Source organism: Salvelinus namaycush, chromosome 3 (assembly GCF_016432855.1).
Source record: "Salvelinus namaycush isolate Seneca chromosome 3, SaNama_1.0, whole genome shotgun sequence".
NCBI lineage: Eukaryota > Metazoa > Chordata > Actinopteri > Salmoniformes > Salmonidae > Salvelinus > Salvelinus namaycush.
This window is the reverse complement of record NC_052309.1, coordinates 6,496,979-6,515,105: the sequence shown is the minus strand read 5'-3', so window position 1 is coordinate 6,515,105 and position 18,127 is coordinate 6,496,979. Positions and strand designations below refer to the sequence as shown.

General features: G+C 45.6%; 1 protein-coding gene across 4 annotated transcripts in view; it reads right to left on the bottom strand.

Annotated features, from left to right (window-relative positions):
• The window catches only part of LOC120044883 (alpha-adducin-like), a 43,718-nt gene that overhangs the window by 16,434 nt on the left and 9,157 nt on the right, over positions 1-18,127 (bottom strand). For all 4 annotated transcript variants that reach the window (XM_038989600.1, XM_038989601.1, XM_038989602.1 and 1 more), the window contains exons 2-7: positions 10,749-10,962; positions 7,905-8,067; positions 3,487-3,638; positions 3,038-3,118; positions 598-747; positions 170-313 (exon numbers count right to left, since the gene is read on the bottom strand). In XM_038989600.1, coding sequence (XP_038845528.1) covers positions 170-313; positions 598-747; positions 3,038-3,118; positions 3,487-3,638; positions 7,905-8,067; positions 10,749-10,943 — 885 coding nt within the window. In that variant the 5' untranslated portion in view covers positions 10,944-10,962. The remainder of the gene's footprint in view (positions 1-169; positions 314-597; positions 748-3,037; positions 3,119-3,486; positions 3,639-7,904; positions 8,068-10,748; positions 10,963-18,127) is intronic.

The window sequence follows — 18,127 nt, the reverse complement described above, 5'->3', positions numbered from 1 at the left end:
CTCTCTCACAAGAGGGTTAGGGCCAAGGGGAAGGACTAGAGTGTGACACTCTCTCCCTCACAAGAGGGTTAGGGCCAAGGGGAAGGACTAGAGTGTGACACTCTCTCCCTCACAAGAGGGTTAGGGCCAAGGGGAAGGACTAGAGTATGACACTCTCTCCCTCCGATACCTTGCTGGTTGGGCCCAGGTTTTTCTGTATGAGGACTTTCTCCTCCTCGTCTATGAGGATGCCGTGGTAGTCATGGTAGGCCACCTCCCCCAGGGTCAGGGCCTCTGGAGAGATGGGCAGCAGGCCACACTTCATGGCCGACACCTGAAACACAGACAGAGTGCAGTTATTCACCACGACAGATCGGGTAGTTGACAAATGTTACTCATTTTTCCTGCCAAATTCATGGGTCTCTCTACCAAGCAGCTGTGGGAAGAGACTAGTGACACTTATATTTCAAGACCCAAGTTTTACCGAAACTCATATCATTAAGAAGAACATGACAATGTGATCAGTATATACCCTTTTCACACTACTGAGCCAAACCGATGTACTGAGCTGCTCTGGTTGTGTTTCCACTACTGTTGCTAGAATCGCTGGAAACTTACTGCAGCTCCAGCCGGTGTGTGAACGTGTACGATGCACTTGATGTCTGGCCGGGCTGCGTAGATGGCTGAGTGGAGAGTGAAGCCAGCCTGGTTGACCCCCAGGTTGGTGCTCCCTCGGTCCACTATCTCCCCTTGTATATTAATCTTCACCTAGGATGGGACACAGAGTTAAACCGATCGGACACATTACAATGTAGCTCAATGGGACGGGACCAGACAGGCAACCGTGAGTCCATGCCTTACGAAAGCCCACAGTGATGCTATAAGTGAAATGATCAAAAAGTGAACAATTATTATAAAACAGGTTGTTTGGTTCCTCGATGCTGATTGGTTGATACAGTATGTGGGATTTGAGGGACAACAACTCCCACAAAATACCACAACCTGTTAATGTGATAATTCCACTGCCAAGGCAGGAAATTAATACACTTAATCTCACTCTGCGTCTATACATTACTTTTCCATGCTACTATTATTTTTGCAACAGTATAAACCTGCCCGTCTGCCACTACGACCTGTGCAACAATGTATAATTTAACAAATAAGATCACTCCAGTGTCAGTAGACTAGCTAGCCCAAGAATGAACGTGAAACTAGCTAGCTCGGACTCTCCAACCTATGTAGGCCTATTGGATATTTATTAAAATCATTATTTATTGAAGTTCATGTCTTTTTCATCATTGAATCTCTGCTAGCTAGCTACAAGCCAATTATTTGTTTAGCATAGCAACGTGGAATGAATAGAATGATTAGAATTAATAACTGGGTCAAAACATGAGAAAATACTAAACAACCAACTCGCTTGGGTAGCAACTTCAGAATGCAAAAATAAATGTACTCTTTAATATTTGTATATGTACTCATCATTAATATTTGTATAAATATTTAGTCAACCGTTTTAGAAAATCAATAATGCCATCGAACACAGGAAGTTTTGTGTGACAACTCCCTCAAAGGGCTGTATCCCTTGGCTTCACCTCAGGCCTCAGAACAGCCCATGTCAGGAGTTGTCACACGCAAATTCTCAGGTTCAGGCATTATTGCTTAAATAAACAAATCTAAAAAATAACATATACCTTGGATAGGACCAGACAAGCAGCAGAAAGTCAATGCCTTGTGACTTATCTTACGATGCTAGCCTGAGTCCCAGATCGGTTTGTGCCGTCTTGCCAAATTTACAGTAGAAATTGGCAAGACAACACGAACTCAGCGTCAGTGCCTGTCAGGGAAATTAACAGTCTAAACAGATGATACAGGCAGAGGGCGAAGAGTTGACGGCAGCTTCAGCCTTGAAGGACCAGTGACTCAGCATGTACAGTGCCTTCAGGAAGTAATCGTATCCCTTGACTAAATCCACATTTTGTTGTGTTACAGCTTGAATTCAAAAATGTTCTCTCACCCAATACCCCATAAAGACAAAGTGCAAACATGTTTTTAGAAATGTTTGCAAATTTATTGAAAATGAAATACAGAAATATCACATTTGCATAAGTATTCACACCCCTGAGTCAATACTTTGCAGAAGCACCTTTGGCAGTGATTACAGCTGCGAGGCTTTCTCGGTAAGTCTAAGAGATTTGCACACCTGGATTGTACAATATTTGCACATTGTTCTTAAATTCTTAAAGCTCTGTCAAGTTAGTTGTGGATCATTGCTAGGCAGCCATTTTCAAATTTTGCCATAGATTTTCTCCCAGTGTCTGTTGGAAAACAGACTGAACCAGGTTTTCCTCTAGGATTTTGCCTGTGCTTAGCTTTATTCCATTTATTTTTATGCTCCCTAGTGTTTGCCGATGACAAGTATACCCATAACATAATGCAGTCACCACCATACTTAAAATGATCAACGTTTATGAAGAGAATCATTTTATTCTGTACAGGCTTCCTTCTTTTCACTCTGTCATTTAGGTTAGTACTGTAAAGTACATGTTGCGTTAATATGTTTGTTTAGTATAGTTAAAGTTTTGGTCCCATGTTTCATGAGCTGAAATAAAATACCCCAGAAATGTTCCATATGCACAAAAAGCTTATTTCTCTAACATTTTTTGGCACACACTTGTTTATATTCCTGTTAGTGCGCATTTCTCCTTTGCCAAGATTATCCAGCCACCTGACAGGTGTGGCATATCAAGAAGCTGATTAAACAGCATGGTCATTACACAGGTGCACCTTGTGCTGGGGACATCAAAAGGCCACTAAAATGTGCAGTTTTGTCACAGAACACAAAAATGCTGGCATTTTAACAATTGATTTGCAGGTAAAATTACATGTAGGACAATCTCTGTGTTTGGATGATGGAGGCTGAATGACAATCACTTATTTAATCACTACTTGAAACGCATTCAGCATAACATAAAATTAACATATTCTATTAGTTCACAGCGTTGTCACACATTATGCAGGCAGCTGTTAAGAGTGAGACACTGGGGGAGAAACTTACCAGACTGGAGGCGGAGACTTCACTGTACAGAAGCCCAAAAGGGACAATCAGGAACCTCTCCTGATCTGAATTCACCCGTACCTGGAAGACATGAGTGCAGATGGTGGTCTTAACAAGCAGTAACAAACAAACAAAAACAAACAAACAAACAAAAACCTGGGGAATTACACCAAATGGCTCACATACACTAGAATGCAGTTAATATTTTTCACATTCCTTTGATGTTTCATCAACAATATAATGCTTACTCAACTATTTTACCAACCTAGACAACTCTACATTTTCCTGCTGAGCTTTCTGAAAAGATATTCTGCAGGTTAAATGTGCAAAGGCACTACAATATACTGCAGTAAAATAAAAAAAGATCCTGTCCTACATATTTCTTCTGGTGTTTCATAACATAGCAGTGGATAAAGACAGTAAAGAAGTACATTAGAAGGCTGTCTTACGGTTAAGTGGCTGTAGATGAGCTGGGACCAGCCGAAGAGGTCTGTCAGGCGGTAGAAGGCGGCTAGTTTACAGCGGAGCAGCTTCTCTCCCTTCTCATAGGAGATCGAGTCAGATCCACGCAGGTCATTCACTGGGGTTACCATGCCCAGACCTGTAAAAGGGGGAGAGAGAGAGAGAAACAGAGATAAATATTTGCACGTCATTATAAAACACTATTTAGACAATGTGAAGTTTAAAACGTCTCTATTCCTTTTGAACTTTTGTAAATTAAATATTTACTGTTCATAAACTTTTTGTTTATTATCAATTTAACTTGCTTTGACAATGTAAACATATGTTTACCATGCCAATAAAGCCCTTTGAATTTCATTCACTCACCTCAGTCAGCAAAGAATAATATGTCAATTTATTAAACAGAGTCTATCCGTCTATAATTACAAAGCGTCTATGGTTAAGAAGCCTGTAGTTACATTCTACAACACTACCACCGACCTCTGAACTCAGAGGAGACCATCTTGGCCTGAGGGGACCTAAGTGCTTGACGTATACTGTACGTAAACACACAAAGCAGCATGAATGTGTACTAGCTAGGTACACTAGGTGCCGGAGTACTGTGTACTAGCTAGGTACACTAGGTGCTGGAGTACTGTGTACTAGCTAGATACACTAGGTGCTGGAGTACTGTGTACTAGCTAGATACACTAGATGCTGGGGTACTGTGTACTAGCTAGGTACACTAGGTGCTGGAGTACTGTGTACTAGCTAGGTACACTAGGTGCTGGAGTACTGTGTACTAGCTAGGTACACTAGGTGCTGGAGTACTGTGTACTAGCTAGGTACACTAGGTGCTGGAGTACTGTGTACTAGCTAGGTACACTAGGTGCTGGAGTACTGTGTACTAGCTAGGTACACTAGGTGCTGGAGTACTGTGTACTAGCCAGGTAAACTAGGTGCTGGGGTACTGTGTACTAGCTAGGTACACTAGGTGCTGGGGTACTGTGTACTAGCTAGGTACACTAGGTGCTGGGGTACTGTGTACTAGGTGGAATTTACTAGGTGGAATTTACTCTTGGTAGATGAATTCACATCACAGTAGCCAAATGCCTCATACCTCCATAATGTATGCATTAAAATGCATTATTGTCAGGGGATTAAGACACTGGAGGGGGTCATATTTACACTACATGACCAAAAGTATGTGGACACCTGCACATCGAACATCTCATTCCAAAATCATGGGCATAAATATGGAGTTGGTCCCCCCTTTTTGCAGCTATAACAGCCTCCCTCCACTCTTCTGGGAAGGCTTTCCACTAGATTATTATTTTACCTTTATTTAACTAGGCAAGTCAGTTAAGAACAAATTCTTATTTTCAAAGACGGCCTAGGAACAGTGGGTTAACTGCCTGTTCAGGGGCAGAACGACAGATTTGTACCTTGTCAGCTCGGGGATTTGAACTTGCAACCTTTCGGTTACTAATCCAACGCTCTAACCACTAGGCTACCCTGCCGCCCCGGCAGATGTTGGAACATGCTGCAGAGACTAGCTTCCATTCAGCCACAAGAGCATTAGTGAGGTCGGGCACTGATGTTGGGTCGATTAGGCCTGGCGTTCCAAATCATCCCAAAGGTGTTCGATGGGGTTGAGGTCAGGGCTCTGTGCAGGCAAGTCAAGTTCTTCCACACTGATCTCAAAAAACAATTTCTGTATTGACCTCACTCTGTGCACGAGGGCATTGCCATGCTGAAACAGAAAAGGGCCTTTCCCTAAACTGTTGCCACAAAGTTGGAAGCACAGAATCGTCTAAAATGTCAGTGTATGCTGTAGCTTTAAGATTACCCTTCACTGGAACGATGAAAAAACATGAAAAAAAGCACCAGACCATTATTCCTCCTCCACCAAACTGTACAGTTGCCACTATGCATTGGGGCAGGTAGTGTCCACCAAACCCAGATTCGTCCATTGGACTGACAGATGGTGAAGCACGATTCATCACTCCAGAGAACGCTTTTCCAATGGCGGCGAGCTTTACATCACTGCAGCCAACGCTTGGCATTGCACATGGTGATCTTAGGCTTGTGTGCGGCTACTCGACCATGGAAACCCATTTTATGAAGCTCCTGACAAACAGTTATTGTGCCGACGCTGCTTCCAGAGGCAGTTTGGAACTCGGTAGTGAGTGTTGAAACTGAGGACAGACAATTTTTACACGCTACGCGCTTCAGCACTCTGCGTTCCCGTTCTGGGAGCTTGTGTGGGCTACCACTTCGTGGCTGAGCTGTTGTTGCTCCTAGACGTTTCCAATTCACAATAACAGCACTTCCAGGTGACCGGGGCAGTTCTAGCAGGGCAGAAATTTGTCGAACTGACTTATTGGAAAGGTGGCATCCTATGACGGCGTCACGTTGAAAGTCACTGAGCTCTTCAGTAAAGCCATTCTACTGCCAATGTTTGTCTAGGGAGATTGCATGGCTGTGTGCTCGATTTTATACACCCATCAGCAAAGGGTGTGACCGAAATAGCCAAACCTACTTATTTGAATGGGGTGTCCACATACTTTTGTTCAGTGTATATGTAACAAACGAGTGCTCCGCTAACTAGCTAGTGATTCTACATTATCTACATATAATACTCACTCATGTTGAAGGCAGTCATGCCTCCTTGTGGTGCTGTAGGGTACATGCATCACATATAGCTCATACGGTGTATTTATCTCTATATACACATTACATTAGATCCATGTTTCCCAAACCTCTCCTCCAGTAGCCCCAGGCAGTCTACTTACTTGGTGTTGTTCCAGAAAGAACACAGCTGATTCAAAATGGTCACCTAATCATCTATCCCCTCATTAGTTAAATCAGCTGTGATACTTACGGAATACATTAAATACATGGACTGGCTGCGGGTAACTGGAGGACCGGTTTGGACTGGCTGCGGGTAACTGGAGGACCGGTTTGGACTGGCTGCGGGTAACTGGAGGACCGGTTTGGACTGGCTGCGGGTAACTGGAGGACCGGTTTGGACTGGCTGCGGGTAACTGGAGGACCGGTTTGGACTGGCTGCGGGTAACTGGAGGACCGGTTTGGACTGGCTGCGGGTAACTGGAGGACCGGTTTGGACTGGCTGCGGGTAACTGGAGGACCGGTTTGGACTGGCTGCGGGTAACTGGAGGACCGGTTTGGACTGGCTGCGGGTAACTGGAGGACCGGTTTGGACTGGCTGCGGGTAACTGGAGGACCGGTTTGGACTGGCTGCGGGTAACTGGAGGACCGGTTTGGACTGGCTGCGGGTAACTGGAGGACCGGTTTGGACTGGCTGCGGGTAACTGGAGGACCGGTTTGGACTGGCTGCGGGTAACTGGAGGACCGGTTTGGACTGGCTGCGGGTAACTGGAGGACCGGTTTGGACTGGCTGCGGGTAACTGGAGGACCGGTTTGGACTGGCTGGGGGTAACTGGAGGACCGGTTTGGACTGGCTGGGGGTAACTGGAGGACCGGTTTGGACTGGCTGGGGGTAACTGGAGGACCGGTTTGGACTGGCTGGGGGTAACTGGAGGACCGGTTTGGACTGGCTGGGGGTAACTGGAGGACCGGTTTGGACTGGCTGGGGGTAACTGGAGGACCGGTTTGGACTGGCTGGGGGTAACTGGAGGACCGGTTTGGACTGGCTGGGGGTAACTGGAGGACCGGTTTGGACTGGCTGGGGGTAACTGGAGGACCGGTTTGGACTGGCTGGGGGTAACTGGAGGACCGGTTTGGACTGGCTGGGGGTAACTGGAGGACCGGTTTGGACTGGCTGGGGGTAACTGGAGGACCGGTTTGGACTGGCTGGGGGTAACTGGAGGACCGGTTTGGACTGGCTGGGGGTAACTGGAGGACCGGTTTGGACTGGCTGGGGGTAACTGGAGGACCGGTTTGGACTGGCTGGGGTAACTGGAGGACCGGTTTGGACTGGCTGGGGGTAACTGGAGGACCGGTTTGGACTGGCTGGGGGTAACTGGAGGACCGGTTTGGACTGGCTGGGGGTAACTGGAGGACCGGTTTGGACTGGCTGGGGGTAACTGGAGGACCGGTTTGGACTGGCTGGGGGTAACTGGAGGACCGGTTTGGACTGGCTGGGGGTAACTGGAGGACCGGTTTGGACTGGCTGGGGGTAACTGGAGGACCGGTTTGGACTGGCTGGGGGTACTGAGGACCGGTTTGGACTGGCTGGGGGTACTGAGGACCGGTTTGGACTGGCTGGGGGTACTGAGGACCGGTTTGGACTGGCTGGGGGTACTGAGGACCGGTTTGGACTGGCTGGGGGTACTGAGGACAGGTTTGGACTGGCTGGGGGTACTGAGGACAGGTTTAGGAAACACAATTAGATTACAGTCTGATTTAAGGACTGTAAAGGTTTCAACTGAATTCTACTCACTCATGCTGAGTGCAGCCATGCCTCCCTGGGGTGCTGCAGGGTACATGGTGGGGATACTGGTGGTCATGAAGTCAGCTATCTGCTGCAGAGCCAACAGGCTGGTGGGGGTCTTTCCCCTCTTCAGCTGGTCCTGAATCATCGTATCCAGCTCATCACAGAACGCCTGGGGAGTAGACGGCGACACAGTCAGACAGCGAAGGCTCAGGACAGGTCAATACACCGTTGTTGTCGCTGATGCATTGCAACACCGTCACTAGATGGCTATTATTAGTTCTACTACAGAATCCATGGTTACTGTTAAATCAACACAGGAGTGATTTGAAGTAAAAGAGCTTGTATGGTCTGTCGGGCAGTCTGCCGGGCGGTCTGCCGGTGTTCTCTTGCTATCGCTTCTTGACTATGTCACAAGTGTCTGTTGACTGCCGCATTGCTGAGAGGAAACTAGAATAGACTCAACCTGATAAACATTGTTAGCGGGAACAGGCAAAGAAAAATCAGTCACATATTACATAATCACTGCCAAGAAGAACTAAGGAGTTACATACTTCCTTTGTTGGCAACTGTTTCCCATGTTGTGTGTCAAACCTAGCTACATGTCCTGCTGGTAATAACTCATCTGCAGGGTGAAACAGATCTCTCAACAACATGCTCCTTACACAGTCCCTTTTCTTACCTCCTGCTGCACTGTCTCTCTGTGTGTGTGTGTGTGTGTGTGTGTGTGTATCACAGCATCACAAAGAATGTCTTTCTTCCATCAGTAAAAGGCTGGGTTGTAAACACTGAGTTTTATACACTGAGCTTAAACTGAGTGTTGCTGAGAGAACAGTACTGTGGTTGAGAGAGACAGTGTTAAGTGGCCGTACCGTGATACAGGCCTATGTAGAGGATATTCAGAATTGGAAGTAAATAAAACAGGAAGAATTTTGGGACAAAATGTGTTCTTATAGTAATATGTTGGTGACATGACATTAGGACATTTTTTATTTAACTAGGCAAGTCAGTTAAGAACAAATTCATATTTACAATGACGGCCTACCGGGGAACAGTGGGTTAACTGCCTTTTTCAGGGGCAGAACGACAGATGTTTACCTTGTCAGCTCGGGGATTCGTTTTTGCTACCTTCCAGTTACTAGTCCAACACTCTAACCACCTGCCTTACATTGCATTCCACGAGGAGCCTGCGTGGCAGGCTGACTACCTGTTACGTAAGGGCAGCAAGAAGCCAAGGTAAGTTGCTAGCTAGCATTAAACTTATCTTATAAAAAAAACACTCAATCTTAACATAATCACTAGTTAACTACACATGGTTGATTCTATTACTAGTTTATCTAGCGTGACCTGCGTTGCATATAATCGATGCGGTGCATGTTAATTTCTCATCGAATCACTGCCCACTCGCCAAACGGGTGAGGATTTAACAAGCGCATTCGCGAAAAAAGCACTGTCGTTGCACCAATGTACCTAACCATAAACATCAATGCCTTTCTTAAAATCAATACACAAGTATATATTTTTAAACCTGCATATTTAGTTAATATTGCCTGCTAACATGAATTTCTTATAACTACGGAAATTGTGTCACTTCTCTTGCGTTCCGTGAAAGCAGTCAGGGTATATGCAGCAGTTGGGGCCGTCTGGCTCGTTGCGAACTGTGTGAAGTCCATTTATTCCTAACAAAGACCGTAATTAATTTGCCAGAATTGTACATAATTATGACATAACATTGAAGGTTGTACAATGTAACAGCAATATTTAGACTTAGGGATGCCATCCGTTAGATAAAATACGGAACGGTTCCGTATTTCACTGAAAGAATAAACATTTTGTTTTCGAAATGATAGTTTTCGGATTCGACCATATTAATGACCAAAGGCTGGTATTTCTGCGTGTTATTATGTTATAATTAAGTCTATGATTTGATAGAGCAGTCTGACTGAGCGGAGGTAGGCAGCAGCTCGTAAGCATTCATTCAAACAGTACTTTACTGCATTTGCCAGCAGCTCTTCGCTGTACTTCAAGCATTGAGCTGTTTATGAGCCTATCAACTCCCGAGATTAGGCTGGTGTAACCGATGTGAAATGGCTAGCTAGTTAGCGGGGTGCGCGCTAACAGCGTTTCAAACGTCGCTCGCTCTGAGACTTGGAGTAGTTGTTCCCCTTGCTCTGCAAGGGCCGCGGCTTTTGTGGAGCGATGGGTAACGATGCTTCGAGGGTGGCTGTTGTCGATGTGTTCCTGGTTCGAGGCCAGGTAGGGGCGAGGAGAGGAACGGAAGCTATACTGTTACACTGGCAATACTAAAGTGGCTATAAGAACATCCAATAGTCAAAGGTATATGAAATACAAATGGTATAGAGAGAAATAGTCCTATAATAACTACAACCTAAAACTTCTTACCTGGGAATATTGAAGACTCATGTTAAAAGGAACCACCAGCTTTCATATGTTCTCATGTTCTGAGCAAGGAACTTAAACGTTAGCTTTCTTACATGGCACATATTGCACTTTTACTTTATTCTCCAACACTTTGTTTTTGCATTATTTAAACCAAATTGAACATGTTGTTTCATTATTTATTTGAGACTAAATAGATTTTATTGATGTATTATATTAAGTTAAAATAAGTGTTGATTCAGTATTGTTGTAATTATCATTATTACAAATAAATAATCGGTATCGGCTTTTTTTGGGTCCTCCAATAATCGGCATCGGCGTTGAAAAACCATAATCGGTCGACCTCTAATTAGGATATAGGTTGGAAGTGGAGTAGCACTGCATACCATGTGTACACATGCATGTGTGTGTGTGTTCTGTGTTTGCGCATTAATGTGTGGGTGTGTGTCCTACCGGGCTCTGCAGGATCATGGAGACCCTCTTCCTCTGCTCCATCATGTTGAAGTCCTGTCTGAGGTCCGGGGCCATGTTCCTCTCCCTCTGGTACTCCGGGCTGCTCTCGTCCACTCGGTCAAAGTAGCGCTCCTTGTGGGGGGCGGTGGTGGGAGGGGGCGCAGTCACCACCCCGGAACCTGAGTCACCGTTCATCACCGGGTCCTGTTGGCTCCTGGAGATCAAAGGTCAGAAGTGAAAACATGGGTTGTGTTCATTAGGGTAGGTGTTTCCAAACTTTTGGGGACAGGGACCCCTTTTGTGATAGGAAATGTATAAACATTTTATTTATTTTTTTAATTCAGGGACCCAATCAAAAATAGCATACAAGGAGTTTTACTATGACTGCTGCAGTGCATGGTCGGACCAACCAAGTCTCAGGCCCTGGGAAACAACATTTTAAAGGCCCCCCTTCTTCACATCGGAAAGAACATTTAGCAGTTTTAAAGCTAATTGGGACAGAGAGACAAGTTTGCTGTTTTAAAGCTTAAATGACAGCGCACTTCTGTTAAAAACAACTTTAGGGAATTCAAGAAGTGTTTAATTGAAAACTGGACCATCGATGGAGTACTGTGGATCCCTGTGAGCATCCCAGGCCCTGTTGTGCATCTAAAGGTACATTGTAGATATGACATTGTATTGCACTAGGATTGGGTGATGTAGATGGTAGAAACAACGAAGAGTACCAAAGCGGCGTAAAATGTCAGATGGGGGGGGGGGGGGGGGGGGGCTATGTCAGATGGGGACTGCTATCTCCTGTACAATGTCAGATGGGGGGCTCTATCTCCTGTACAATGTCAGATGGGGGGCTCTATCTCCTGTACAATGTCAGATGGGGGGCTCTATCTCCTGTACAATGTCAGATGGGGGGGGGGGGCCCTATCTCCTGTACAATGTCAGATGGGGGAGGGGGCCTATCTCCTGTACAATGTCAGATGGGGGAGGGGGCCTATCTCCTGTACAATGTCAGATGGGGGAGGGGGCCTATCTCCTGTACAATGTCAGATGGGGGAGGGGGCCTATCTCCTGTACAATGTCAGATGGGGGGGCCCCCATCTCCTGTACAATGTCAGATGGGGGGGCCCTATCTCCTGTACAATGTCAGATGGGGGGGCCCTATCTCCTGTACAATGTCAGATGGGGGGGCCCTATCTCCTGTACAATGTCAGATGATCATGGGCCTTTTACAGCAGACACTTCGTTTTCCTCCCTAATCCAATTTGAATGGGGATTAGGGAGTACCTCCGCGGAACCCCAGTTTGGGAAACACATCGTACCAAAATGTTTTAAAACAGAAAACGAAAATTTGCATGTATTATTAGATAATCCCAGGTAGTATCTCCCATGTTTCAGTCTCTTAATTTGTTGCCTAATGAACACAAAACATGTTTTAATCAAGATTACATTTAATATCCAAGGCAGACAGCCAGATGGAAAAATGTCACGTCACGCTTGGTGTGCTAAACATTCAGTCACATTACTTGGCTTCATGCCATCACCTCTGCTGCTTCCTGTTTTGATAGTGTGACCACACCCCCCAGGGCTTATTGATTTCCTGTCCATTTCCTCTGGCTCAGTCAGTCTAGATACAAAACAGACACTCAACCGTCATCATTACAAGGGATAAAATGAAAATGTGGCGCAGCGAGTGGCGAGCAGCGGTCTAAGGCACTGCTTCGCAGTGCTTGAGGCGCCACTACAGACACCCTGGTTCGAATCCAGGCTGTATCACAACCGGCCGTGATTGGGAGTCCCATAGGGCGGGCCACAATTGGCCCAGCGTCGTCCGGGTTTTAGCTGGTGTAGGCCATCATTGTAAATAAGAATTTGTTCTTAACTGACTTGCCTAGTTAAATAAAGGTTAAATAACAAATAAACCAGCAAGCCAACCAAACATTGACTAGCACAGTGAGTAAGGGAGAGCAGGAGTTACTGAGTTACTGTGAAATGCCATTATCAGTCCAGAGAATGGAGGGCAGGGATTCTGTTGCATAGCAGAGCTATGAGTGCTTGTTGCTGCGCACCATGAACAAGTTGCACCACTATCTCCCATAGAACAGCATTGATGTCTGGGAGAAATGGAGGAGACAGAGGACAGTAGTCTCACACTGCCAGACATCACACTGACATGTTCATATGAGAATCAACGTAGAGCGGCTGGAGTCGGGCTAGAGGTAAATAAGCGATTTCCAATTGATCCAGGATCATTTTTGTCAATGCTGTCTGATGGGATAATGTGCCCTTAGACAGAGGACATTACCAGCCTGGGAGTTGACCTCCCCCCAGAGGAAAAAGACAGCCAGCATAGAGCCTTAGAGCTAGGCGGGGCCCTGCTCCAATACTCAAAAAACGCATCCTTCCTTCCATGAAGCAATCAATCCCTGATCTGACATGATTGCTGAAATCAATGCAGTGGATTCCTCTTTAAATCTAACCTAGCCAATCATGTTACCACAGTGACGACCTCAAGAAAGGCATGAGGATCAGGATGCATTTTGACAGTATTTGAAAAAGGCCCAAGTAGGCCTCTCTGGGCTGCCTGGCAGACACCCCCGTCTCTGGGCTGCCTGGCAGACACCCCCGTCTCTGGGCTGCCTGGCAGACACCCCCGTCTCTGGGCTGCCTGGCAGACACCCCCGTCTCTGGGCTGCCTGGCAGACACCCCCGTCTCTGGGCTGCCTGGCAGACACCCCCGTCTCTGGGCTGCCTGGCAGACACCCCCGTCTCTGGGCTGCCTGGCAGACACCCCCGTCTCTGGGCTGCCTGGCAGACACCCCCGTCTCTGGGCTGCCTGGCAGACACCCCCGTCTCTGGGCTGCCTGGCAGACACCCCCGTCTCTGGGCTGCCTGGCAGACACCCCCGTCTCTGGGCTGCCTGGCAGACACCCCCGTCTCTGGGCTGCCTGGCAGACACCCCCGTCTCTGGGCTGCCTGGCAGACACCCCCGTCTCTGGGCTGCCTGGCAGACACCACCGTCTCTGGGCTGCCTGGCAGACACCACCGTCTCTGGGCTGCCTGGCAGACACCACCGTCTCTGGGCTGCCTGGCAGACACCACCGTCTCTGGGCTGCCTGGCAGACACCACCGTCTCTGGGCTGCCTGGCAGACACCACCGTCTCTGGGCTGCCTGGCAGACACCACCGTCTCTGGGCTGCCTGGCAGACACCACCGTACACCATTAGTCCTTCTCAGTCCTCAGCAATTAGACACATCTCAGCCAAAACAGGACACAGGGCTGCTATGATAACCACTAGCCAGGACCAAACCATCCAGGCCTCACAGCAGAGAGATGTGCCCAGTCCATTTAGTGCCAGAGACTAACTGACAATAGTTTGGGTGAAACTAAAACACCTGGAGAAACGTTTATTTTTATTTTTTAAATGATACATACTTCAGCCATACAAATGGTGTGTGTGTGTGTATATATATATAATTTCTACACTGTTTTAGTGTCAGTATTGAAGCTATGGTTCTCTTTTCTGATCTGAGGGATTCTTGAGATTGTATTTCGTGAATGTAAATTAGTCCAGAGGAACTAGTCTGGAATCGCAACTCATATACTCTGTTTCACACTTTGTATTTCAGGCTGCCAAATACCAACATGAAAAAGTTGAAAAATAGCAATTAGGGATAGGTCTTCCTGTGCCAATCTCATTAGGGCCCAAAAATACCCAGAACCTCTGGTCTGTTACTAATCCGACTATCACGAATTGCCTATTTATTGTCCAACAGAACAGAGGACAATGCTGCACTGGCTGGTAGAGAATAGGTTCTTTCCAGAGACCCAAATGGGATGCTATTCCCTATATAGTGCACTACTTTTAACTGGGGCCTATCATGGCCTGTTCAAAAGTAGTGCACTCTATGGAATAGGGTGCCATGTGGGATGTAACCATGGGGTTCTGTGTCCAGGAATGGAACGGTCCCTTAATGGTCGCGGTCTCTTAGCTCCGCTCTGAGTCTTCCGTTCTATGACTGACTCAGCACTCTTGACTGTTGAGGATCTGCTGTGATTGTTGTGGTGCCATTACTGTGGAAAGGGAACGTCGCAGACTAAATCTGACTCCTCATACAAGAGAAAACGACCCAGAACAAGAAGGCTCTAAAAGCAACTGTGGTTGAGAAAAGTGTCTGCTTATATGCACAGCTTCAACAAACTAAGGACAAAAACACACTAAATGGTAATTATACACTGTCCCTGGTATCTGATATAGACAACAAGCAAGTGGACTCCATTATAACCTCTAACTGTGGTCGAGAGTCTTTCAGATGTACTTCTTCAAACTAAGGACAAAAACACACAACATGGGGGTAAACTAGCTTTAAAAAAACACAGCTGAAACATGAACTAAGTGCTTTCAGTGCTAACAGAGTGACCACCATCACTATCCTTATTCCTGCTGCAGCAGCCAAGCTCAGGAAATAACTGAGGCTTTGTGTAATAGGATCTCCCACCGCCTCCAGGCAGTAACAGATACACTGCTGCTGATCCCAGTCCTCTAGACTTTGACATCCATGGGAACACAGAGAGCAAAATGGCTTCATCAACTGTTATTCATTTTGTCCAAATCTTACTGTATAATAAAATCTGAATACAATAGCTATATCACTTCTTAAACATAAAAAATGTCAACCACTTCCTAATTTTATGGAGTTTCTTTTTTCAATTCCACAGTTAAGACTAGCTTTGGATAAATCTCAGGTATACAGCCTTGACCTCACTTACAGAACCCAAGGAAGCCCGCCCATAGAATAGTAATTATATTTCTATTAAATGTATTCTATTAAGTCATTCTATTAAGTCAAGAGCCTCTGTCTCCATGACCTGTACATCTAAGGTAAACACCATACTTCCAATAAAGTCACTAGGACTCGATTCAAAAGTAGTGCACTATATAGGGAAAATGGTGCCATTTTGGACAAAGACAGAGACCAAACCTTCCATGGGTTCATTGAGGTCAGAGTTCTGTGTGAACAGCCATCCAGTCAGGTCAAAGGTCAATACATAGACCACAGAACGGGGTTGCCTTGAGGATAGTGAAACTGGAAACTAGAACGTGAGAGAATAGAGCTCAACCAGCTTGCAGTCCTAAAAACAGGAAATTAGTTCAAATTTTTTCTACCTCTGGATCGTTGGCCATTCCTATGGGGGAAATTAATAGGGAAAGAATGTTTTTGGGGATAAACTGTGAAATTAAGGTTGATTGTAAACATAGGCTTTTTCACAAAAACTTACGTTCCTAGATTAAGACTATTTTATAGAACAAAACATAGAAGAGCTCCTAAGCCTGTGTTTCCAACAGACTTAATTTTCTGCACTTATCCAAAAACCGCCCAAAAAACAACATTCATTTTCCCATTGTCTTTGGCCAATGAGCCATGGTGGAGTACGCCTCTGTTAATGCCTACAAAAAGACGCCATTACTATTGCCCTCTATAAAATGACATTGTTTCTTACACACAATGTTACACACAATGTTACACTAGGAAAGAGAACAGGAGATGAAATACACTTCCTGCTTGTAACGTCCTTCTGAGGTCAACTTGAAACAGCCCAGATGTCCAGTACAAACAGTATTCCCAGATAACACTTCCACTGAGTGTCTGAACTGGGGAAGTCAAAAGCCAGGCATAATGCTGTGAAAATATTCAGAGTCCTACCAGGATTATCAATCTAGAAAACTCAGTTGTTTACTTCTGGAGAGAAGAAATAGTCGTGACCAGACTAGCAAGCAGCGACTATCAATTCAATTCCCTCCAGATCTCAGCTTCTTGAGAACATATAGTGCCATTTTTCATGTGTTGTGCTACATTTTCTGATCATGGTTATAAGAGGAAAACTAGGGATGTGACTAGAATTACATGTGAATTCACAATGCAGCTGCACTGCTGCCAGCAGTGGTGTGTCTCACGGTGCGTCTCTTTCAGAAGGTTAAGCATTGCACCTGTACTACCATTACTGTACCTTAAACTTCACCTGGCAAAGTTGGCATTTTCTCCTCATTTAACTTCTCAAAAGTAACGTAGTTGCTGTTGCTTGCCTTTCTGCCTTTTCCCAAATGTTTACAACGATGACGTAGTGGTATGGAGTTGACTCCAAAATAACTGATTCATAGACTCCTTTATTATTTTTTTTACTTCACCTTTATTTAACCAGGTAGACCAGTTGAGAACAAGTTCTCATTTACAACTGCAACCTGGCCAAGATAAAGCAAAGCAGTGCGACAAAACAGAGTTACACATGGGATAAGCATACGTACTGTCAATAACACAGCAGAAAAATCTGTACACAGTGTGCGCAAATGAAGTAAGGAGGTAAGGCAATAAATAGGCCAATAGTGGCGAAGTAATTACAATTTAGCAATTCACACTGGAGTGACATACAGTTGAAGTCGGAAGTTTACATACACTTAGGTTGGAGTCATTAAAACTCGTTTTTCAACCACTCCACAAATGTCTTGTTAACAAACATAGTTTTGGCAAGTCGGTTAGGACATCTACTTTGTGCATGACACAAGTCATTTTTCCAACAATTGTTTACAGACAGATTATTTCACTTATAATTCACTGTATCACAATTCCAGTGGGTCAGAAGTTTACATACACTAAGTTGACTGTGCCTTTAAACAACCTGGATAATTCGAGAAAATGATGTCATGGCTTTAGAAGCTTCTGATTGACTCAAATGATGTCAATTAGCCTATTGGAAGTGTACCTGTGGATGTATTTCAAGGCCTACCTTCAAACTCAGTGCCTCTCTGCTTGACATCATGGGAAAATCAAAAGAAATCAGGCAAGACTTTAGGAAAAGTCTGGTTCATCCTTGGGAGCAATTTCCAAACACCTGAAGGTACCGCATTCATCTGTACAAACAATAGTACGCAAGTATAAACACCATGGGACCACGCAGCCGTCATGCTGCTCAGGAAGGAGGCGCGTTCTGTCTCCTAGAGATGAACGTACTTTGGTGCGAAAAGTGCAAATCAATCCCAGAACAACAGCAAAGGACCTTGTGAAGATGCTGGAGGAAACAGGTACAAAAGTATCTATATCCACAGTAAAACGAGTCCTATATCGACATAACCTGAAAGGCTGCTCAGCAAGGATGAAGCCACTGCTGCAAACCGCCATAAAAAAAGCCAGACTACGGTTTGCAACTGCACATGGGGACATTTTGGAGAAATGTCCTCTGGTCTGATGAAACAAAAATAGAACTGTTTGGCCATCGTTATGTTTGGAGGAAAATGGGGGAGGCTTGCAAGCCGAAGAACACCATCCCAACCGTGAAGCACGGGGGTGGCAGCATCATGTTGTCTGGGTGCTTTGCTGCAGGAGGGACT